Below are 26,278 nucleotides of genomic sequence, written 5' to 3'. Positions count from 1 at the left end.
AAAAAAATGTGTAACTGTGGTGATGGATTTAACTATTGTGGATGGATTAAACTTATTGTGACAATCATTTAACAATATCTATATAACCGGATCATTTTGTTGTACACCTGAAAACTAAAGTAATGATGTAAGTCAATTACATCTCCCTAAGCCTGCGGGGTAGTAGCCTAAAAGAACAGTTTTGGGGCTATGCGAAAAAGGCTGCCAGCCATACCTGCAGGGTTTTTCTCTTTCCCTGTGTTCCTCATGTCACCTATATCATGATTTTCTCAAAATTTACTCTAGAATAAAAGAGTCCCAGAGAACTTAGTCCCCTATTGTAACTGATGCCAAAAAAAACCCATGGGAGTGGGGTTTATGAATCTAAATCTCTTCGGAAGATCTTGAGAATGGTGACTTTTAAGGTCTTGGTCTGATTTCTGTGGCATTTCACAAGGTTACCAGCATCTCATCTCAGGTCCCATCCAAGACCCACTGGGTCCAGAGCTGCATTTTTAATGAGATGTTCACGAGTGCACATGAAAGCTAGAGAACTGCTGCACCAACAGGTCAAGAGGTCGAATCATCTGAAAAGGTTTCGACCTGATGCTCCCTGCTTTTCCTTGAAGTAACCAGTAAAATTTCGCATGAAGATTCTAAAAACAGGCACTAAGACTCACTGTTAACACTGAAGGTCCTGCAGCGACCATGCTTCCCAGCAGGGGGAGCCCTGGAGCAAAAGTCCAGAAACCTCCCTTCATTCTTTTCCTGGTTCAATTAATTAGCTCTTGGCTTTTTTGAATTAGCTCTTGGGCTTTGAGCAAATAGCTTAAATCTCCCTTCGACCTCGGTTTCCTGGTGTTTAAAACAAAATAGGTAAGGAGGCCTCTAAAACCACCCTCCACTCTAAATGTTATAACCCTGGAAATGTCACCAGTGACATATATAATCCTCACCCTAATATATTTGGAATGCCACCAATCAATAATGCCTCTACAACTGTCTGTTAGCATGAGGGGGACACATTTCAATATTATGGAAAACTCTGATGCCAAATATAAATTTGATGAAACATCTATCCTTTGGGAGAAAATTTTGCAATTTTGAAAATAATTCATAATGACTCAAATATTAATATGTTGTCATATTTCATTGCAGGCAAAGATATGATTATCCTTCTGTCTATTACACAAAATGCAGCAATGGGTCTTTTTAAAACTTTTTAATTTATGGGAATATAGCCAATCACCAATGTTGTGATAGTTTCAGGTGAACAGCAAAGGGACTAAGCCATACATACACATGTATCCATTCTCTCCCAGGGGCTTCCCCAGTGGTTCAGTGGTAAAGAACCTGCCTGCCAATGCAAGAGACGTGAGTTCAGTCCCTGGGTTGAGAAGATCCGCTGGAGAAGGAAATGCCAACTCACTCTGTATTCTTGCCTAGGAAACGCCATGGACAGAGAAGCCTGGCAGGCTGCAAGTTGATGCAGTCACTAAGAGCCAGACTTAGGGATTAAATAACAACAACAATCTCCCCCCAAACTCTCCTCTCATCCAGGCTACCACATAACATTGAACAGAGTTCCCTGTGCTGTATACAAGAGTTCCTTGTAGGAGGTCTGTTTAAAATATAGGAGTATGTTCATGTTTACCCCAAACTCCCCAACTATCCCTTCTCCCATCCTTCCCCCTGGCAACCACAAGTTCATTCTCAAAATCTGTGAGTCTCTTTCTGTTTTAATTTAATTTCTGTGAGTAAATTCATGTGTATCAATTCTTTTCAGATTCCACATATAAGGAATGTCATATAGTATTTCTCCTTCTCTGTCTGACTTACTTCACTCAGTATGATATTCTCTAGGTCCATCCAGGTTGGTGCAAATGGCAATAAGCAATGGTTTTTCATTACATTAGCACCAAGGATTATAATTTAGACACAAGTCCATGAAATTCTAGATGGGCTGATCCTCGACTGTTGAAACAGCGACAGCTTGGCTGCACTTCCTTTTATGAACTCTGTATTTAGTATTTAGTATGCTTCCAATATTTATTATTCTATTTTTAGTATCCATAAAAGTACTTTGTCTCTCAAAGGCCCACAGAGTGGTTGCTGGAAATATAATCTGTGGGAGAAATCATCTATCTTTTATTAGCACATAAATGTGTCTCAGACTCTTTCATTTTGGCCATTAAGCATCTATGCTCTGGGCTTCCCCAATAGCTCAGTGGTAAAGAATCAGCCTACAATGCAGGAGACACAGGAGACACGGGTTCAATCCCTGGATGGGGAAGTCCAGAGCATAGTTGCTTTCTCTGGCTCATAGATCTATTATTTGGCTCAGAAGTCTTTAATGAGTGCTGTCAATAAGCTATTCGTTCAGACAAGAGAAGGGTCCCCCTCCCCTTGGAAGGACAACCTCTTAGAATAAATTAGTCTTTCTTCCTCTGTCGTGTCACTAACCCCTGGCTCATCGAGTATTTTCCCATCCACTAGTATGCTACTCTGACCCTCCCATACTGTGTTTCATTCCCTACTTAAAGGAGAAATTCCGCTCCAGTGCTGACAGAGCCGTGGGAGACCTAACCCCACCACATACTGAACAGAACTTTTAGAAACAGCTCCATACCCTGACGACCAGCTGCTGTTTTGATGGAGAAGGATACAGTGAATGCCTGTCGGTGATGCTTTGATGGGCTTTCTCGTCTACGCTCTTGCCCTGTTTCTTTCTCAAAACTCTAAAGGGTCTCAGTTCCTTTTAGAGCTCTCACGAGGGCCTTTATATTCACTAATGATGGTGGAGAAAAACAGCTCTCAGAGAAGTGAAGAGCGAATGAATATGGCATCTATTTCTGCCCCCTGGCACGTTGCTACCTCCTAACCTAAAGAGGAGCTCGCCCCGTGGTTTCAAAGCAAGAGGAGGATGGCATCAAAGATTCCACTGGTTCAAATTATTCTGACCTATTTCTTTTTAAAATGATACGGAAAGGATCGGCAATACTGCTTAAATTGCGCCTAAGGGGTTCTGACAACATTCTGGGTCACACTGTCTATAATGCAGCCTTGGATCAAAGAATGTGTTCTGATTCAAGAATTTATAAAACAAATATACCACGTCCTTTCCATGGTCCCATATTTACCAAACATAGAAACCCCTAATTTCATATCTAACTGAAAACTTAAGAGAACTGGTTCTCCATCACGTATTTGTTCTTTTATTTATTTTGTCCATTAGGTTCATAGATGGTTTTTGAGCACCTCCCATGAAGAAAGCACCCTTCTAGTTGTTACAATGGATACAGAAGGGAGCAGCTGTTGTTCAGTTGCTCAGTCATGTCCCACTCTTTTCGACCCCAAGGAATGCAGTGCACCAACCTCAGTCGTCCACTATCTCCCAGAGTTTTCTCAAATTCATGTCCACTGAGTTGGCGATGCTGTTCAAGCATCACCTACGAAGGACGCAGACACAACAGCTAATGTCAACTATCTGAGACGCCCCTGGGAAGGGCCCCATGATCCCAGGTCTAAGCTGGACGTTTCTCTGGCTCCCAGAACACACCTGCAAGCCTCCCCCAAAGCACGCATCTCACTGCTCTCATCCATGATTTACTGGCCAGCACGACCCTGAACCTCCCAGCTCCTTCTCAAAGGCCATGTCTTATCTGAGCAAATCTGCATCGCCCAGAGGCTCAGGCAGTACCAAGCACGGGACAGGCGGTGACTCCACCCTTAAAGTGGCTCATGGAGTAAAGTGAACACAAAGAATAATGGACGTTCCCTGGTGGCTCAGTGGTAAAGAATCTGCCTGCAGTGCAGGAGACCTGGGTTCATTCCCTGAGTTGGGAAGATCCCCTGGAGAAGGAAATAGCAACCCACTCCAGTATTCTTGCCTGGGAAATCCCACGGACAGAAGGAGCCTGGGGGGCTACAGTCCATGGGGGTCATAAAGAGTCAGACATGACTGAGTGCCTAAACAACAGCAACAACATGAAATAGAAGCATAAATCAAATGTGTCTCATAAGAAAAATAAAATGTGCGGGACTTGAGAAGAGAGAGTTTGCAGTGGGGGAGGAGGAACAGCATCCCAGAAGGAAAAAGATCTTGAGCTGAACCTGAAATATAATTGGGCAGGTGGGAGGGCAGGGGACAGAGGGCTGGGGCAGGGTGGTGAGACACTGGGCATTACAGGTAGAGGAAAGGGCATGAGATAACCATGCAGATGTGAGGGGGGAGTTGGGGGGGGAGGCAGGGGCTGTGAGAGGGGCTGAGGCTGCAGCTGGAAGGGGTGCCAGGAATGCAACTCACGGCTGGCGCCTCACTCTGTTCTGGGAGTCAGAACTGAAATAAACAAACCTCAGAGATGGGAATTTACCCGGAGCCCTACCAAAGGCAAAAGTTCTTGAAAAAGGGAAAAAGACACAGGGGGGTGTTGACATGAGGCAGACAGACTCTTAGAAGGACAATGTTCCCTACCTAGACCACATGGGCTGTAGAAAAAGGACAGTGGGTATTACCAAGCAATAGACAAAGCACCCGGTTCAGCTCACTGACGCATTTCTAAGCCCAGCTTAACCAAAAGAACTTAGCTATAGGAAGACCAGAGCTTCCCAGGGCTTGAATCTTTGACTTCCAAGAGTAGGGAGGGAAGTCACAGAAAGCCAGGGATCTTCAGAAGCCACCATGCCACGGCTTTGCTCATGCACAAGCCCATACCTCAGGACAGAATTAAGACACTGACTCGTGAAGGAAATGAGAACGGCTTCTGGCCGTGATGACAGCCCAATTCTCTTTCCAAACAAAGTCTGAGTAGCTACTAGAGTAGCTCTAGTTTCCAATCTAAACAGCCTAAGGATGCTGGATTCAGAAGGCAGGAACTAGAGATCTCTAACGAACCTTCTAAGGATGGAGGCCTGACCCCATTTGCCTATCAATATAGACCAGGGTCAATGAACAGGAAAGCTTTGGGATATGGATTGGACCACCTCACTTATCAGCATTTATCTTTTCATTAATTCCATGTGATCTTGAAATAATTAGCAATAAAATCTTTGAATAAAATATAGTGCCTTTTTGTTTTAGGGAATCAGCAGGAATAGGAAGATGATAAGCACTGCCCTTGAGACCTCTCTTTTCAGAATGATGGTCCATAATTGACTTTTGCATGAGAAGTGCCTGGCTGCCCAACAAAAGGCATCATAATCTAAATGGTGGGCCTGGAATAAGACTTCTTGTCAACAGCCTCAGGTGAATGCTAGGGAATCCAAAATTTAAAACCAATCCTTTAATTGTGTGGGAAAAGGATGTAATTGGGTAGAAAGAGAACCATAATGAATCAGAGAGAAAAAATGGAGAGAATCTTGGGACAGTTAATTTTATGTGACAACGTGGCTGGGCCATATGCCTAGATAATTGATTGAATATTATTCTGAATGGGAGTGAAAGTCGCTCAGTCATGTCTAACTCTTTGCAACACCATGGACTACACAGTTCATGGAATTCTCCAGACCAGAATACTGGAGTGGGCAGTCTTCCCCTTCTCCAAGGAATCTTCACAACCCAGAAATCGAACCCAGGTCTCCCACACTGCAAGCGGATTCTTCATCTGAGCCACAAGGGAAGCCCAAGAATACTGCAGTGGGTAGCCTATCCCTTCTCCAGCAGATCTTCCTGACCCAGGAAGCAAACCAAGGTGTCCTGCATTACAGGCGGATTCTTTATCAATTGAGCTATCAGGGAAGAAGAGAAATGAAAGGCAAAGGAGAAAAGGAAAGATATACCCATTTGAATCCAGAGTTCCAAAGAATAGCAAGGAAAGATAAGGGAGCCTTCCTCAGTGATCAGTGCAAAGAAATAGAGGAAAACAATGCAGTGGGAAAGACAAGAGATCTTTTCAAGAAAATGAGATACCAAGGGAACATTTCATGCAAAGATGGGCTCAATAAAGGACAGAAATGGTATGGACCCAACAGAAACACAAGACATTAAGAAGAGGTGGCAAGAATATACAGAACTGTACAAAACAGATCCTCATAACCCAGATAACCACAATGGTGTGATCACTCACACTCACCTAGAGCCAGATATCCTGGAATGCAAAGTCAAGCGGGCCTTAGGAAGCATCCCTATGAACAAAGCTAGTGGAGGTGATGGAGTTCCAGTTGAGCTATTTCAAATCGTAAAAGATGATGCTATGAAAGTGCTGCACTCAATATGCCAGCAAATCTGGAAAACTCAACAGTGGCCACAGGACTGGAAAAGGTCAGTTTTCATTCCAATCCCAAAGAAAGGCAATGCCAAAGAATGCTCAAACTACTGCACAATTGCACTCATCTCACACACTAGCAAAGTAATGCTCAAAACTCTCCAAGCCAGGCTACAACAGTACATGAACTGTGAACATCCATACGTTCAACCTGGATTTAGAAAAGGCAGAGGAACCAGAGATCAAAGTGGCAACATCTGTTGGATCATCGAAAAGGCAAGATAGATCCAGGAAAACATCTACTTCTGCTTTATCAACTATTCCAAAGCTTTCAACTGTATGGATCACAACAAACTCAAAAATTCATCAAGAGATGGGAATATCAGACCACCTGACCTGCCTCTTGAGAAATCTGTATGCAGGTCAAGAAGCAACAAGCTTCAGAAGACTTCAGAAGACGGGATTTCCTGGTTCTAAATCAGGAAAGGAGTACATCAAGGCTGTATATTGTCACCATGCTTATTTAACATATATGCAGAATACATCATGTGAAATTCTGGGATGGATGAAACACAAGCTGGAATCAAGATGGCCAGGAGAAATATCAATGACCTCATGATATGCAGATGACATCACCCTTATGGCAGAAAGTGAAGAAATAAAGACCCTCTTGATGAAAGTGAAAGAGGAGAGCGAAAAAGTTGACTTAAAGCTCAACATTCAGAAAACTAAGATCATGCATCCAGTCCCATCACTTCATGGCAAATAGATGGGGAAACAATGGAAATGGTAAGAGACTTTATTTTGGGGGGGCTCCAAAATCACTGCAGATGGTGACTACAGCCATGAAATTAAAAGATGCTTGATCCGTGGAAGAAAAGTTATTACAAACCTAGACAGTATATTAAAAAGTAGAGACATTACTTTGCTGACAAGGTCTGTCTAGTCAAAGCTATGGTTTTTACAGTAGTTACATATGGATGTGAGAGTTGGACTATAAAGAAAGCTGAGCACTGAAGAAGTGATGCTTTTGAACTGTGGTGTTGGAGAAGACTCTTGAGAGTCTCTTGGACTGCAAGGAGAGCCAACCAGTCAATTCTAAAGGAAATCAGTCCTGAATATTCTTTGGAAGGACAGATGCTGAAGCTGAAACTTCAATACTTTGGTCACCTGATGCAAAGAACTGACTCATTGCAAAGACCTTGATGCTGGGAAAGATTGAAGGCAGGAGGAGAAGGGGACAACAGAGGATGAGATGCTTGAATGGCATCACCAACTAGATGGACATGAGTTTGAGTAAATTTCAGGAGCTGGTGATAGACAGGGAAGCCTGGCGTACTGCTGTCCATGGGGTCACAAACAGTCAGAAACAACTGAGTGACTAAACTGAACTGACTCTTCTGAATGTTCCTGTGATGGTGTTTTTGGATGAAATTCTCATTTAAACCAGTGAATTCAGAGTAATGCAGATTGCCCTCCATAATGAGGGTAGGCCTCATCCAATCAGTTGAGGCCAGAGTGGACCAAAATGCTGACCTTCCCCAGCAAAAGGAATTCTGCCTTCAGACTTCAGATGCAACATGAGCTTGTTCACCTGCAGATTGCCTCTGTAAGAATTGCAACTCTTTACTGAATCTTCAGCCCGGCATCCTCCATTAGATTTTTGATTCTCCAAGACTTCATAATGGTGGAGCCACAATGAACACCATGAATTAAAAGATGCTTGCTCCTTGGTAGAAAAGCTATGACAAATCTAGATAGCATATTAAAAATAAGAGACACCACTTTATCAACAAAGGTCTGTATACTCAAGCCTATGGTTTTTCTAGTAGTTGTACACCATTGTGAGAGTTGGACCATAAAGAAGGCTAAGCACTGAAGAACTGATTGTTTCAAACTGCAGTGCTGGAGAAGACTCTTGAGAGTCCCTTGGATAGAAAGGAGATCAAAAAACTCAATCCTCTAGGAAATCAACACTGAATATTCATTGGAAGGGTTGATACTGAAGCTGAAGCTCTAATACTTTGGCCATCTGATGTGAAAATCCAACTCATTGGAAAAGACCCTGATGTTGGGAAAGATTGAGAACAGGAGGGGAAGGGGGCAACAGAGGATGAGATGGTTGGATGGAATCACCAACTCAATGGACATGAGTCTGAGCAAACTCAGGAGATAATGAAGGACAGGGAAGCCTGGTGTGCTGCAGTTCATGGGGTCTCAAAGAGTCAGACATGACTTAGTGACTGAACAACAACAACAATCAACCTGTTTCTTAAAACAAATTTCTTTAATTGATTGACTTATATATGTGTGTGTTTGTGTGTATATACATGTACATATATATAATATTAATAAATATTAAAATTATATAAATTTTCTATCTACATACATCCATATATAACAGACACACATAGAAACATATGTCGATATAGCCTATTGGTTCTATTTCTCTGGAAAACCCTAATTAATAGACATCTCTTACTCTTGGGAGAGAGTCATGGAACTTAACTGATCAAAAGAAGGCGAAAGGTCCACATCAGAAAAAGCCGTGACAGTTACCTTTAAGGTAATTAAAGAATCATCAAATAGGCAGCAGCCAACCTTGCGGACAAAGTTCAAGAAGGAATGGTCAACAGCCAAACATTTTTGTATAAAGAGAAGATCAGAAGTAACCCTTGTAACAAAAGCAGTTTTCAAACATAGAGAGCTCCCAGGCTCCCAGTTTGTCCCCCTCTCCCCTTCCCCACCATGTCCACCTGTGCATTCTCAAAGCCTGTGTCTTTTTTCCTACCCAGCAAACAGGTTCATCTGTACCATCTTTCTAGAGTCTACATATATGCATTAATATACAATATTTGTTTCTCTATTTCTGAGTCAGTTCACTCTATGACAGACCCTAGGTCCATGCATGTCTCTACAAATGACCCATTGTATTCCTTTCTATGGCTGGGTAATATTCCAGTGTATATATGTGTCATAACTTTGTTATCCACTCAGCTGCCGGTGGACACTTAGGTTGCTTCCGTGTCCTGGCTATTGCAAATAGCGCTGCAGTGAATACTGGGATGCATGTGTCTCTCTGAACTGTGGTTTTCTCAGGGCATATGCACTGCCATGTGTAAAGTGATCGTTAATGGAAACCCCCTGTATAGCACAGGCGGCTCAGCTCCGTGCTCTGTGATGACCTACATGGGTCTACACAGGCGGCATGGGGGTGTCAAGGGAAGTCCAAGAGGGAGGGGATATATGCACACATATCTGGGTTGAGAAGATCCCCTGGAGAAGGGAATGGCTACCCACTCCAACGTCCATGCCTAAAGAATTCCATGGACTGGGGAGCCTGGCAGGCTCCATTGGGTCACAAAGAGTTGGATACGATTGAGCAACTAACACAACATAGTTGATTCACTTCATTGTGCAGCAGAAACTAACACAACACTGTGAAGCAACTATACTCCAAGTTTTAAACAGAGCTCCTAAAAAGCCTCCCCAGGTTGGTGGGATATCTAAGAAGAACAAACAAACGCTTTGTCACAAACCACCCATCACTCGAAATTGTGAAATATTCTCCAGCTAAACCACTTTCAACAAAAGAGAAATGAGTTCCATTATCAAATGAGAATAGTGTGGAAGTAACAGAATTGCCTTTATTTGAATGGATGATCTAACAAAACAATAGAAAAATGATTAGAAACAGTAAAATTAAACCACCAAATACAGTTCTTTTTGTTTTGTATGATGGAATAGATTCTTGCATTAGGTGAAAGGTTGGACTATATAATTTCTAATTTTAAGAAACAATAAGAAGAAAGAATCTTGAGAACAAGTCTTTTATTACTAGCAAACTGCTCCTAAATCTCTTCAACAGCCATGACGACAATCACAGAAAACCACAGGACTCAAAGAGACTCAGGAAAGATTCTCCACCTTTCCTTTCTCACTCCTACCAAGGCTCGCTCAGCTTTTGAGGAACAATAAGGCTGGTTTCCAGACATTTCTCTCCAAGATAACAATGCGGTAGGTCTATGAACAACATGGTAATTCCAGCCTGACCAGTTGCTTACAGTCACCAGGGGGTAATTATCGTATCTCAGATGAGATGACTGGTCACAGTTTCCTTAAATTCACTGAAGGTAAATGCAGGCTTTGACAGAATCAACAACACTTTAGAAGCACCTGGTATGGAACTAGGAGGTGCAGACGGAGGGTAGAGGTGTTATCTCTGGACAGGGCACTCAGAGCTCTTCAAAGGGGCTGGAACCCATAAGAAGCTGTGCTGACATTGGCATGGATTCCAAGGCTTTTGAGTCATTTTTCAAAGAAACAAAGAGCTCTGACATTTGCCAAGTTGCCTGCCAGGTGCTAAATACTCCTACCACCTTTGGAATAAGTCCATTCTAAGCCACCAGGCAGAGACTCTGAGCTAAGCTTTCATGCAGATGAAACCCAAAGGCAGGCTGAATGTCACCAACATGGATGTTTTAAGATAACCTGGCAAATGGTTTTCAGATAAAAAGTGTCCCCAGAAGGGTCACATTATAAGAGAAAGCACTCTATGAGTCCCAGATTCCAAGCACAGCCCTTGGTTCTTCACTGAAGATGTTTCCCTGCCATCCACATGGCTTTTGAGGGCTAACCAGGCTGCAGAATTGGTCACTTGGCAATATTAAGAATGAATCTGGTTAGACTTCCCTGGTGGTCTAGTGGTTACAAATCCGCCTTGCAATGCAGGGGACACAGGTTCCATCTCTGGCCCAGGAACTAAGATTCCACATTCCACAGAGCAACTAAGCCCGCATACCACAGCTAGAGAGTTCATGCAACTCAGTACAAGTTCCTGAGGGCCTCAACCGACTCCCACCATGCCACAAAAATAAAATAAATAACACTTTTTTAAAAGGTCTTCTCTTTTTGACGTCCTTTCTCAAGCTTTTATCAAGCATAGTAGAAAAGTTTTTGTATACAATACAAATAAAATAGGTATAATATATATTTTGGAAAACTTACGCATTTTTGCCTAACTAAAAAATTTATGACATTTTGATTTCACTAGTTTGACTTGGTATGAATAAAATGCTAGATTTCCCATTTAAAAATAGATATGCAATGAGCAACAAAGCTTTACTGTATAGCACAGGGAACTATAGTCAGTATCTTGTGATACCTATACTGGAAAATAATCTCAAAAATAATATATGCATATGAAAGTGAAGTGAAAGTGAAAGTCACTCCGTTGTGTCCAACTGTTTGTGACCCCATGACAGTCCATGGAATTCTCCAGGCAAGAATACTGGAGTGGGTAGCCTTTCCCTTCTCCAGGGGATCTTCCCAACCCAGGGATCAGACCCAGGTCTCCCGCATTGCATATGACTGAATCACCTTGCTTGCATACCTGAAACACTGTAAGTCAACTAGACTTCAGTAAATATATGTTAAAAAGAAGAGTGAATTTGGGGAAGACCCTTGTGCCTCCTCTTTGCAGCCTCACTGGGAAGATCTGATGATTTTCCACCTCGAGAGGCTGGCCTTCCTCAGCCTCTCACCTTCATCTCTTCCAGAACTTCCGTATCAAACAAGCACCCCACTGCTTCCATCACTTCTCACACTTCTGTATTAACTTGGATGGTCACAGAAGAGCACTCAATAGCCTTTATTTGTTTATTAATAGAATAAGTGGATAAATAAAGCTTCCCTTCAGAGGTAAAGTCTCTGCCTGCAATGCAGGAAATCCAGGTTTGATCCCCCTAGGTCAGGAAGATCCCCTGGAGAAGGAAATGACAACGCACTCCAGTACTCTTGCCTGGAAAATTCCATGGGCTACAGTCCATGGGGTCGCAAAGAGTCGGACACGACTGAGCGACTTCACTTTCACTTTCAGGATAGAGAAGAAGCAAGTCCAAGCTGGCCAAGAGAGAAGAAAATGGGAACTACAGGGCAGGCTCAGCTTGAGAAAGAACTCTCAGGCTTCCCCATGTGATGTCAGATGCTAAAGAGAAGGGGAGACAAAGCTCAAGTCTCGTTTGTTTTTTGAGGTTTTTTTGATGTGGACCATTTTTTTAAAGTCTTTATTGAATTTTCTACAATACTGTTTCTGTTTGATGTTTCAGTTTTTTGGCCAAGAGGCGTGTGGTATCTTAGCTTCCTCACCAGGGACTGAACCCATATCCCCTGCCTTGGAAGATGAAGTCCCAACCGCTGGACCACCAGGGAACCCCAGGACTCACGTCCACAAAGAGCTGATGGCGCTGGTCCACAAAGGCCAGAGTGAATCGGCCTTCTCTCCCTGCCTCCTCCCCATTCTTTCTCTTACTTTCCCCTCACTTCTGTAACTCTGTTGTCACCAGTGGGGACATGCAAAGTCTCAGGAGGGAATTAGGTCACAACAGGGAAACAGATAACTGTCTCAGCTTTTCTTTATTCTGCTTCTCTTGATTCTGTGACCAGATATGATAATTACTTCTCACAAAATCTCTACTTGATACCAAAGTAAGGGGGTCCAGCACTGCACAATTTCCCAGTATTTACCTTGAAAATTATATGGAAATTTATATATCTGTAAGTTGCATACAAATAATTGAAAATTTGGCGATATTTTCAGCAAATGCACTTGCTGTCTCCCCTTTCATTCTTTATACACACACACACACAAACACACAACATATATGTGTGTGTGTATATATATATGGGCTTCTCTTGGACTACAAGGAGATCAATCCCATCAATCCTAAAGAAAATCAGTCCTGAATATTCACTGGAAGGACCAGTGCTGAAGCTGAAACTCCAATACTTTGGCCACCTGATGCGAAGAATTGACTCATTGGAAAAGACCCTGATGCTGGGAAAGATTGAAGGCAGCAGAGGAAGGGGACGACAGAGGATGACATGGTTGGATGGCATCACCAACTCAACAGACATGGGTTTGAGCAAGCTCTGGGAGCTGTTGATGGACAGGGAAGCCTGGCGTGCTTCAGTCCATGGGGCTGCAAAGAGTTGGACATGACTCAGCGACTGAACTGAAGTGATGGGCTTCCCTGGTAGCTCAGAGCGTAAAGCATCTACCTGCTATGCAGGAGACCAGGATTCAGTCCTTGGGTTGGAAAAGGAAATGGCAATCCACTCCAGTATTCTTGCCTGGAAAATTCCATGGACAGAGCCTAGGGGGCTGCAGTCCATGTATATATACATGTGTGTGTGCTTATATGTAAATATACCCTAATGTAAACATGCATTTTCAAAGCTCCCAGGTGCCCCCCTCACCTCTGACGGCTTCGTGGAGCACCTTCCTCTCCCGGAGCACTCCAGGCCGTTTGCATGGCTCTCACCCAGCACACAGGTGCTGGTCTTCACCACCAGAGTCAACCGCAATGCCACGATGGATTTAGTAACAGAATCATTCACAAAACCTAAAAGAAAACGGGATAATAGGAAGTGTAAAGCTTGACCAACATTCTTTTGACAAGACTATGGATATAGACTACATAAGAATCAGTTCTGGCAAACAAATCAAAATACAGTAAGTCAGGCCAAGGAATAAAGCATGTGGCGAGTGGTCATTCAGACCTCGGGCCATTAAAGTAGGACATTCTTCCCAAGAATCACAAAGAACATGTGATACCGAGGACCCCAGGCACTCCGACATCACCTGAAATCCTTTTCCTGCCCTCTAGGGGACACTCTGTCTGAATTCCAGCCCTGCTTTTGAAGCTGTCTTTTCCCTGGGAGCCACTATCTTACAACTCCCAGCTCTCCATTCTCTTGGCTACTTTGAGTAGTCGCAAGCACTAAATCTCCCCTGCTACGGGCTTGTCCGAGCAGCTCAGTGCCATCACAGTGGCATGCAACAGGAGACACATTTTACATTGAGTTTATTACTAAATATCTACTTGATCACCAATCTGACTGCATGGTATCAATTTCAACCACTTCAGTATTCTTGCCTTGAGAACCCCATGAACAGTATGAAAAGGCAAAAAGATATGGCATTGAAAGATGAACTCCTCAGGTCGGTAGGTGCCCAATATACTACTGGAGAAGAGTGGAGAAATAACTCCAGAAAGAATGAAGAGCAGAGCCAAAGCGAAAACAATGCCCAGTTGTGGATGTGACTGGTGATGGAAGTAAAGTCTGATGCTGTAAAGAGCAATATTGCATAGGAACCTGGAATGTTAGATGCATGAATCAAGGTAAATTGGAAGTGGTCCAACAGAAGATGGCAAGAGTGAACATCAACATTTTAGGAATCCGCAAACTAAAATGGACTCAAATGGGCAAATTTAATTAGGATGACTATTATATCTACTACTGTGGGCAAGAATCCTTTAGAAGAAATGGAGTAGCCCTCATATTCAACAAAAGAGTCCAAAATACAGTACTTGGATGCAATCTCAAAAACGACAGAATGATCTCTGTTCATTTCCAAGGCAAACCATTCAATATCACAGTTATTCAAGTCTATGCCCAAAGAAGCTAAAGTCTAACGCCAAAGAAGCTGAAGTTGAACAGTTCCATAAAGATCTACGAGACCTTCTAGAACTAACACCCCCAAAATATGTTATTTTCATCATAGGGGACTGGAATGCAAAAGTAGGAAGTTAAGAGATACCTGGAGTAATAGGCAAGTTTGGCCTTGGAGTACAGAATGAAGCAGGGCAAAGGCTAATAGAGTTTTGCCAAGAGAACGCACTGGTCATAGCAAACACCCTCTGTCAACAATACAAGAAATGACTCTATACATGGACATCACCAGATGGTCAATACCGAAATCAGATTGATTATATTCTTTGCAGCCGAAGATGGAGAAGCTCTATACAGTCAGCAAAAGCAAGACCAGGAGCTGACTGTGGCTCAGATCATGAACTCCTTATTGCAAAATGTGGTTTTAACCATCTAATAAACCAGGACCAATCATAGCTGAATGCTGATTGCAAAAGCAATAATATGTCATAATTATCACTGAATGACGATCTTTATGTCAAGTACAGCTATCTGTACATAGTAGACAGAAATAAATGTCAAATAAATAATACCCTCCAACTGGAATAAGGAAATAATACTGTGAGGACTATGTATCAACAAGATAATTATTTTGCAAGGACTGATGCTGAAGCTGAAGCTTCAATACACTGGCCACCTGATGTGAAGAGCTGACTCGCTGGAAGAGACACTGATGCTGGGAAAGATTGAGAACAGGAGGAGAGGGGGCAGAGAGAAGATGAGATGGTTGGATGGCACCATGGACTCACTGGACACGAGTCTGAACAAATCCTAGGAGATAGTGAAGGACATGGATCCTGGCATGCTGCTGTTTATGGGGTCACATAAACAGACTTAGAGACTGAAGAACAACAACAGCAAAGACAGTGTACCCTTTTCTAGTAAGAATATTCATTTGTTTAGGAATAATTTTTAATTTCAAAACGAACAACTTATAATTAACACTGTCATCACCCAGAAGAAAGATTCCTGCATTACCCAGAAAAGATGCTTAAGACGGGGAGTAGAAATAATTCTAGACAGCCATATCTCTCTAAATCCCCAATTTTCTCATGTAAGTAAAGATAGCAACCCCTGAAGAGGGTAACCATAGAATTTATCATCAAAACTGGGCTCTTTTAACATCAAAAAAGGATGCTTTTTATGGTGACAGTTGGACATACACAGACAGTGAGGCTGTCTGACAGGCTCACACCCTGCTTCTTGAACCCTGAAAAGCATCTAGGAACAACAAATCTTCAAAAGGCAAAGCACTATGGCAGTGCGAGGGTGTTTTCAACAGTCAGAAGATGGGTTCAAAACAGCAGCAGAAAGTTTACCTCCATTCACAAGCATCAAGGTTATCTTGGGAAATTGACCCAAGTTGCTGTAGAGACCCACCTCAACTTCAAGTCTGTAATTAGGAGCCAGTAAAGATGGACACGGCAAGTCGGGAGGAGTGCTTTTTACATCCACAGAGAACTATTTGCTCTCTTCCTAAGATTTCCTATTGAAAACTTTATGGTAAATCGGCTTTGGAACAGAAGGCAAAGGACAGTTTAGGCAAACACACCAGAGTTTCTACTCCTTGGCCGTGGCCCTGCACCCTGCAGACACCTCACACCTCCTCCTCACGTGCCTTCACACGCCCTGATCACCCCAACTCTGCAAACGTCCCCACAGCACCTCACCTGGAATACGCCTCCTCCTCCTGTCATCATAGCTCGGATTCCACCCTATCCCACCTTTACCACTAGTACCACCTGGGCTTCCTAGATGGCACTGATGGCAAAGAACCCCCTGCCAGTGCAGGAGAAGTAAGAGACTCGGGTTCGATCCCTGGGTCAGGAAGATCCCCTGGAGGAGGGCATGGCAACCCACTCCAGTGTTCTCACCCGAAGAATCCCATGGACAGAGGAGCCTGGCGGGCTACAGTCTATGGGGTCACAAAGAGTCAGACACAGCTGAGAGACTAACACACACATCTTATTCACGAGCAATACCCCCGTCCATTCCCAGCTGCACAATGTCAATCCGCACTGTTACATGAAGGTCTCTGATTATTTTATGTCGTGAATGATTATCTATCAAGCTGCCATTACTGAAACTTCCTTGAGGGCAAGGGACAAGTCTCAGGGAGGTGGCAAATAGTAATTCAGGATATAGGTGCATATAGGACCAGCACAGCACAGACAAATCCCAAAGAGGATTTTCCAGGATGTGTTGTCAATCTGAGTGCACTTAGAAGAACAACTATTATTAAAATACACAAATTACAGCTTACTAAAAAAAAAAATCAACTTTTATAGACAAATAGAATCTGGAACAACATAGGGGAGCTACCAGAATTCTTATTCTAAAAGACATTTTACCCATAAAATAATGGAGGTAAAAATCAGATAGTAATTTTTTTTTAATTTTAAAATCTTTAATTCTTACATGCATTCCCAAACATGAACCCCCCTCCCACCTCCCTCCCCATAACATCTCTCTGGGTCATCCCCATGCACCAGCTCCAAGCATGCTGTATCCTGCATCAGACCTAAAAATGTATTTGCCCATCTCTCTGCTTTGTTCTCTAGTTTCACATCAAATTACCTGAAAAATCTACATCATCTGTCCCCTTCATAAGCATTTAGATCACAGAATGTTCTCTAATTGTCCAGAAGACGCATCTCTTCAATGGTTATTTTAAAAATTCTCTCAACTCCTTGCTAAGCCAGTAGAAATTTACATGAGTGAGCAGTTTAAATGAATGCACAGTATGGCTTTCTAAATAGTTTGTTTTCATTTTCTCAGCGAACATTTCCTCACTCACTTCTACAAACCAGGCATCGTCCAGGATTTTAAGGCTACAGGGAAGGGTCACCCTCGGTTTGTGCTACTCCAAACTTTCAGTCAAGAGCAGTGGTCCTTCACTAGTTTTTGCTTTGTTTTGTTTTTGGAGTATAACTGTTTTACAGTGTTGTGTTAAGTTTCTGTTGCACAACGGAGTGAATCAGCTATACGTATATACGTGCTCCCTTCCTCCTGAGCCTCCCTCTCCCCTCCCCCCATCCCACCCGTCTAGGTCGCCACAGAGCACCGAGCTGAGCTCCCTGTGCTTACGGAAGGTTTCCTCTATTCCCCTCTTTCACACGTGGTAATGTATACATGTCAATCCTAATCTCCCAGTTCATCCCTCCTTGCCCTTCCTCCCCCATGTCCACGTATCCGTTCCCTATGTTCCCTATGTTGTGTCTCTATTTCTGCCTGCAAATAGGTTCATCTGTTCCATTTTTCTAGATTCCACATATATGAGTTAATAATATTTGTTTTTCTCTGACTTACTTCACTCTGTAAAGTGAAGTACTTTACAACTTCTTTAACCATTCATCCATCAATGGGCATTTAGGCTGCTTCCATGTCCTGGCTACTGTGAATAATGCTTCAGTGAACATTGGGGTATGTGTGTCTTTTTGAATTATGATCCTTAACTAGTTTGAAACCAGATGCTTCACAATTTTGCAGGGGATTTTTCCAAGTACCTATTTCCAGGCTCCAACACAAATGACTCAGTAGCAATAGTCTGGGCTAGGCCCCTGTAGGCATGTGTTATAAAAAGACTTCCTAAGTAATCTGGACATGTGCTTCCAGTTAAGAACCACTGGTCCAATAGAAAAACGAATCTAAGTCACATAAGTAGTGTTCTTGTGAAGGTAACAATCACCTTGAATTAGAGACACACATGCGAGCCTCTTGAAAGCACATTTTACACATCTATTTTTGAAAGTCTACACAACTCTGTGATATTTAGGCCATATTCCCTGACTCATCATAGTCTCTGAACTTCCTGGAGACAACTGTGATACAAGTTTCTCTATTAGCTTTATTTGCTTAATAAGCCTGAGTATTTTGACCTTCAAATCCCTCAGTAAACTATTAAAGAAATCAGTCTTTACAGCGGAGTGTCACACAATCCTCCATCATTTCTGACCATGTCACCTAATCCCCGAAAGTGAGTCCACAGCATAACAAGCATGTTATTTTCAGTAGTCACTCATCACACAGGGGAAATCGGTGCCTAGCGGCTCCTTCGAGGTCTGTTATTTCAGCAAGTTGCTTGCACCTCCCTTTGGCCACGTCTAAGGGGGAAATGCTTGGAGCTCCTCCTGCTGAAAAGAGTGCATGCGTACACGCCCTGTGTGCTGAGTCTCTTCAACCACCTCCGACTCTTTGCGACCCCGTGGACTGTAGCCCGCCAGGTTCCTCTGTCCATGGAATTTTCCAGGCAAGAATGCTGGAGTGGGTTGTCACTTACTTCTCCAGGGGATCTTCCCCACCCAGAGGCGAACCCGCACCTCCTGCATCTTCTGCACTGCAGGCGGATTCTTTACTGCTGAGCCACCGGGGAAGCCCACTGAAGAGTAATCCCATACAGTTTAAGTTTCCTCAAAGCACAGCTCGGTTAAAGCAAAGTAGCCCTCAGGAGAGCCCACATACCAGGAGCAGGAAGTGCGCTCTGCGATCTTTTCAAAAACTGGAGACCTGGTGCCACATGGGGGGCTATGAAGTTGCTCAGGCAAAAGCCTGGCTCACATTAAAAGCAGGAATCTGAATAAATCAGAATTCACTTTTTGAGAAAAGAAGTTCTTCGGGGCTTTATGGGTGATCACTGGAGAGCTGCTGAAAAGACAATGTGACTTCTTTGACTCAGCCATCAAACAATGGCACTTCTAACACGCTTGTAAAAAAATGTCAAGCAAATGGTCATGAATTTTCTTTCTCCCTTAATCATATGAAATCAATATATGTAACATAATTCCTGAGACAGGCCTGGATAGAAAGGTTTGTCCTTATATACAGAATTCCAAGATCTGTAGACCAACCGATCAACTAAAGACAAAAACTGGCAAAGTCAGAGTAAGGGTGACTCCCCGGTTCTGTCTGCAGAGCTGCTTGAGAATGAGCTTGTGTCAACACCTGTGCCTTCCACGGTCTTTTCAAAAACTGGAGAACGGATGACACATGGGAGGCTATGAAGTTGCTCAGGTAAAAGTCTGGCTTAAACTAAAAGCAAGAAAGAAGGCTAGAAAGAGTATAAATACAAAAGGGAAAGAAAAAAGAAAAGAGGAGGGAAAAGAAGAGATGGAGGGGCGGAAGAAAAGCAAAGCAGGAGATAGAAACTTCATGAGACACAGGAAAAGGGGACACTCAAGACAAGGAAAGCAGAAGTGGAGAAAAGGAAGTGAAGGTTTTCTGGCAAAAGTTTCAGGGGTTCTCCCACCTTTTGTCAAGGAAGAATATCTCATCATCTTCTCACGCTTGCGGCCTTAGATTCCTTCATTCCGACCACAAGTCATGTAAAATTAGAGTTCTCTGAAAATGTTCATGGGTAAACATGTGTTTGAATCATAACTGTTTTCAATCCAAGTCCATGATTCTGATTATGAGGCCAAAGTGCTGAGTCCCTCTAAGAGGAGAAATTGTGCATCCTGTGTGAGTAACCCAACTGTGAGGTGGGGAGGGGTGAAAGGCCGAACAGGACAGAGCAGAGTTAAAATCACTCAGCAGGTGATGTCTGAGCGCCAGACAGGAGGCAGCATTTAGGCTGAGCCCTGAAGGCTGAGGAAGAGCCAGTGAAGCAAGCTGAGGACATCATCAGATGGATGAGGAGGTCAGTGTGCCAAGGGCTAGTGCCCAGATGAGGATACAGAGGCAGGAGGGGCTAGATCAGAGGGGATCTCGTGGGCCTTGGTCTGATGAGCACCCACTAAATAGTGTGGAAAACACGAGGTTTATGCTTTTTCTTTTTTTCAATAAATTTATTTTCAATTGGATGATAATGGCTTTGCAATATTGTGTTGGTTTCTGGCATATATCAACATGAATTGGCCATAGGTACACCAATGTCCCTTACCTCTTCAATCTCCCTGCCACCTCTCGCCCCATCCCACCCCTCTAGGTTGTCATAGAGCACCAGGTTTGAGCTCCCTGCATCACACAGCAAATCCCACTGGCTCTATATTTAAGGAAAGATCTCTTTAAGGAATGACTGAGGGCAGAGGGAGAAGAGGACCTCAAGGGTGAGACGGTTGGATGGCATTACCAGTGCAATGCACATGAACTTGGGCAAACTTCGAGAGACATCAAGGGACAGGGAGGCCTGGCATGCTGCAGTCCATGGGGTCGAAAGAGCCAGACACGACTGGGCGACTGGACAACAACATCTGTTTTACATATGGTAATGTATATGTTTCAACACTACCCACGCAATTTGTCTCTCCCTCTCCCTCCCCCACGGGGTTTACAAGTCTGTTCTTTTTCAAAGATCGCATTTTGGAGGAAGAACCAAGACTTCTGTCTGGACTGGATGAGGGAAAAGAAGAAATCATACATAGTATAGCAACCTCATGTGCAGTGGTGCTGGCCAGTGACGAGAATTTCCACTGTGTACAGATTAAGTTTGAGATTCCCCCATCCATCCCCATCCCACCAAAAGGAGCAGCCAAGGTGGTGGTCCAACATTGGACATGAGTAGTTAGAATCGTCAGGGCTGAAGATTTACAATCGGCTCTCATCTGAATGAGGGGGATTCTAAACCACTGGGAAAAAGTGAACTTCTGGAGTAAAGAGGGAGACCAGGGCCCAGAACCAAGTTTTATAGACCAATATTCACAATATAAACTTGGTGTTACGTTTATGGGCATCCCCGGTGGCTCAGATGGTAAAGAATCTGCTTGCAATGCAAGAGACCCGGGTTCAGTCCCTGGGTCAGGAAAGATCCCGTGGAGAAGGGAATGGTTATAAATAGCTATCAGACCAGACCAAAATCATATTAGAAAATTGTATTGAAATAAATAACTACATGACTTTTCCAGAGTTTTATCGATACGAAAAGATTCCTGCACCATGCAGGAGATAAAGGAGGACACTGGGTCCATGACAGAGAAAACTATCTTGGGAGTTGTTGTTTAGTCATATGTCATGTCCAACTCTTTTGCGACCCATGGACTGTAGCCCACCAGGCTCCTCCGTCCATGGGATTCTCCAGGCAAGAATACTGGAGTGGGTTGCCATTTCCTTCTCCAAGGGAGCTTCCCCACCCAGGGATCAAATCTGTGTCTCCTGTTTGGCAGGCAGATTCTTTACCACTGAGAGTAATTTCCCTAAGGAGTTTTAAAAACAACGATGAAGGAAAACTCTCCTTCATTACCTTGGGGTCTGTGAACACTCCCCAGTAACTAGTTACAATGACAGATAAAAACTGGGTTTCCTTCTCCCCACGCCCCCAACTCTTGCACAGACACACACAAACACTCTGTCCTACCCATGGCCCCACACTGTGCTCATTAATACAGTAATAAAATGTCCTGCCATCATTATGGTCCTTTCAAAACAGTGACTTTGCCAAACTCACTCCCCTGGTGCCAATGAGAAGTTGAGAACAACCGAAAGGGGGGCCCTGTCATTACTTCTGGAATGGAATGGGCCCTCATCAGTTAGCACGCACGAGAGGGCTGGCTCCAGGCCATTAACTGTTTATTTTACCACTCGTCTTCTTCAATATTAACACCAAAGAGTCTCAAATGGACTTTGTAGTAAATACCTCATTGGGATTAAGAGCAAATGAGATTTGCATTTCTCACTTCAGTGGTTTGGCTATAAAGACCGTTTTCTTTCCTGTTAAGGGGAATGCACACATGCAAAATAAAAACTCTAACCATAAGTACGTGAGCAGTAGGTGTTGGAAACAGATGGCTGAGTTTTCCTATTAAGACTTGGCGAATCACTAGGCACAAAACTATAGCCTATAAAAACTATTCACAGTCCTGGAAGTCCCATGGCTGGCACCAGATAGGCATGAAAGGTTTAAAACATCACAGCTTTCAGCTTCCGCTGGAGACCCAGGGCTTCTACAGTAACTTGGGCCTTGGGAAGGCAAACACCTCCAATTCCCACAATTTGATCCACAGAAGCAGGAATGAGATGGCGTCTCTGCGCCAGCTCTTTAAGAAGGTGGGCTGGAGGCTAATGCAAAGCTTAATAAGCTGGTCAGGATCCCTGTGAATTTGTGACTCAATACCTGGGGTTGAGAGGCAAAACCTGAGAAATAAATCACCTTTTGAGAGTATCTGGCCAGAGACAGGAAGAGAGCTTGATGCAGGGGACAAACTTGAACCAAGACCAGGTCCAGGGTGGCATGATGCTACAATAAGACTTACGAATATACTTCCTGCTATAGGAACACAGCTCTCCTTCTGTGGCCTGTGTGCAGAATGCAGTCAGACCATGAGCTAAGCAGGGAAAGTGAAGGAGTACTGAAGAGCTGTCGCTACCCTCCAAGTACAAACGCAGTGATGCCTCATTCGCTGGAGAACCTACCTGGCCAGTCTGACCATCCTGACTTTATTCTTTTAATCTTTTCTAAACAAGGCTTTCTTTGGATTTCCTTGTGAAAGTTTATGTTCTGTTGTTGTTCATTTCCTTGTCTGCTTGCTTTTAAGCTCTGTTGCTTGCAGCAGTAAATTGCTTTTTGAAAAAATCACCTGTTCAGAATATCCCATTTTCTGGGGGTTCCTGAGTCAGGTATGGCCAAAAATGCTTTCTGAATTAGAGACAAATACAACAGCCCATAATAGCAACAATCCAAGTACTGTCAGCACTGTCACTGATCCAAGTCATCAGGTGGACTCCACCTAGCCAGAAGATGAGGAAAAATATATATTAAGCATATCATTTGCTCCAAAGGGAAAAAGCCATTAGAAAGACGACGGGAACATATTATAGGAAAAAAATACAATTCACTTGCTACTCCCTGCATAGAGATTGGTTTATTCTCCACAAATCTTACCATCACACACTGAAGTGAAAGTGTTAGCTGCTCAGTTGTGTCTGACTTCATGGACTGTAGCCTGCCAGACTCCTCTGTCCATGGAATTCTCCAGGCCAGAATACTAGAGTGGGTAGCCATTCCCTTCTCCGAGGAACTTCCTGACCCAGGGATCGAACCCAGGTCTCCTGCATTACAGGCAAATCCTTTACCATCTGAGCCATCAGGGAAGCTCCACTGTCACAATGGAGCAACCCTTAACGAGCACCTCCTGATTTGGCCAATATGTCAGCAGCACCATCTCCCTATTCACCCTGCAGGGAAACCTGAACATGCAATATGGACATACAGGCTGAAAAAATGAACAAAAAGGTTTAGATTAAGAGTTCTCAGGTTGACATACTACACTTTCTCAAAAGAAGTATCTGTGCCACAGTAAAGGGTTAGTAGCTCAGAGTGCTATAATTTTGTTCAGTTTTTTCAAGGTATTCACCCTACCACACTCCTTTCTCCACTAACATTAGACTGAATCATTGGTCCTGAGTAAGACATGAGTGTCTGAATCGTGGGAGGTTGCCCATTGGTAACCATTCTCCCCATGTTCAATAATAAAGTTGGGAACTGTTGCTGGGAACAACAGAGCCACCCAGCCTCTCCTCAGTGACATGGGGACAGGCTGTGTGGCCCTTCTGTGTGTTGCATTTATGAAGATTAAGCAAGTGCTCCCTTTGTCCTTTCCCGCTTCCCAGTGGCTGATACACTGAAGCAATGGTGACAGCCAGGGCAGCCGGTTTAAATCCAGAGATGGGATCTGTGTGCTGAGGCTCCAGGACTGCCCTCCACCCTGGACCAGACACCTCTAGATTGTAACAGGACCCCTAGAAATGGAGCAGGACCCTGTGGTCCTCCCCTCTGCCCAGCATGTCGTCTGTCTGCATTCTGTCTGTAGAAAACTTTTAGCCAAAGACTAAGTTTGATCAGAGAAGTGAGACAATGCATAAGCAACGGAAACTAGTCAAGCAAACAAACAAAAATAACAATAGTTTGCTCATTAAACAAAATCAAGGACCTTTAGCTCCTCTAAATGGGAACCCACTCCAGTATTCTTGCCTGGAGAATCCCAGGGACAGAGGAGCCTAGTGGGCTGCCGTCCATGGGGTCGCACAGAGTCAGACACGACAGAAGCGACACAGCAGCAGCAAGGGCTACAGCTAATATTCAGAGCCATACCCTGCAAGCTGTCTTACAGATACTGAAACCCCCCCAAGTGGGAAAAGTTAACTACTTGGTGATCAGAAAGCAGCCAGGACATGAGCTGCCACAATTCTGAGAACTGGCCTCAAAGAAATGGGAACAAACCGACCCGGGAACTGAAGATTAACTGTACTTAAGCAAGTTGATGCTGGTCAGACCACCGATGACTAATTTCAAGATGACCATCAGAGCTGTGTTGTTGGTGCATGTACCCCCTCCTTCTGTCTATACACCCCTGAAACTCCCCTTGAAAAATCTCTTGCCCACTGATTGTCAGTGGGGAATCAGCCTTTGGACAGGAATCTGCCCTTACCATCCTCTCCGCACCCTCTACCCCTTCATCACCCCTCCCCTGCCCTGTTTGCCAGCTTCCAAAATAAAGCAAACATTCCTTTTCACCAAACTTGCCTCTTAATTGGCTTTAGAGCAACAAGCAATCAGATCACATTTTCAGAAACACGAGGGAAAAATTAACTTGTAATTTAAGCACTATATTCGAGATCTCCATTACAATGGCTTAGATCGCACTCTGACCAACACAGGCCTGCAAAGAAACCACATCAGACTCCTTCTCCTGTGCTATATCCCCCACTTCTGCCACTTGATGTAGAATGAATCACTGTTTAGCTACTACTTAGCATTCCAAATTCACAAAATACTAACTCCATCACTTTCCCCTCTTCTTCCTCTTCCTTATTACTTACAAAGTAGTGTTGGCCATCAGATTGGCTCAGCTTATATCAGACACAAGAGGACTGGAAGGGAACTAAGCAATAGCTTAGGAAAAATACTTAATTAATATTATTCCGCTGCCTTTTCTAAATCCAGTTTGAACATCTGGAAGTTCTCAGTTCACGTACTGTTGAAGCCTAGCTTGGAGAATTTGCAGCATTACTTTGCTAGCTGTGAGATGAGTGCAGTTGTGGGGGCCAGGCTCAGTAAAGCTTTAATCCAATTGTCTGATGATGGGTGGAGCTTTGCTCCCTCCCTGTTAGTTGGTTGTCCTGAGCTTCTTATTGCAAAATTCAGGCTTAAATTGAAGAAAGTATGGAAGAAAAAAAAAAACCACTAGGTCATTCAGGTATGACCTAAATCAAATCCCTTATGACTATATAGTGGAAGTGACAGGTGGATTCCAAGGATTAGATCTGATAGACAGAGTGCCTGGAAAACTATAGACAGAGGTTTATAACACTGAACAGGAGATGATGACCAAAACCATCACCAAGAAAAAGAAATGCAAGAAGGCAAAGTGGTTGTCTGAGGAGGCCTTACAAATAGCTAAGAAAAGAAGAGAAGAGAAAGGCAAATGAGAAATGGAAAGATGTACCCAGTTGAATGCAGAGTTCCAGAGAATAGCAAGGAGAGATAAGAAAGCTTGCCTAAGTGATCAATGCAAAGAAATAAAGGAAAGCAACAGAATGGGAAAGACTAGACCTCTCTTTAAGAAAACTGGAGATACCAAGGAAACATATGATACAAAGATGAGCACAATAAAGGACAGAAATGGCAAGGACCTACCAGAACCAGAAGAGATAAAGAAAAGGTGGCAAGAATA

The 26,278-nt window shown here is 43.5% G+C and overlaps 1 protein-coding gene across 1 annotated transcript in view; it reads right to left on the bottom strand.

The window, feature by feature from the left end:
- DNER (delta/notch like EGF repeat containing) overlaps nt 1-26,278 on the bottom strand; it is a 382,962-nt gene that overhangs the window by 176,569 nt on the left and 180,115 nt on the right. Inside the window, exon 5 of the mRNA XM_018058657.1 lies at nt 13,440-13,585. Within this exon, the coding sequence (XP_017914146.1) occupies nt 13,440-13,585 (146 nt within the window). The remainder of the gene's footprint in view (nt 1-13,439; nt 13,586-26,278) is intronic.

The sequence above is a fragment of the Capra hircus genome, chromosome 2, assembly GCF_001704415.2.
Source record: "Capra hircus breed San Clemente chromosome 2, ASM170441v1, whole genome shotgun sequence".
NCBI lineage: Eukaryota > Metazoa > Chordata > Mammalia > Artiodactyla > Bovidae > Capra > Capra hircus.
Note: the sequence above shows the minus strand (reverse complement) of the source record. Positions and strands in the feature narration are given on the sequence as shown.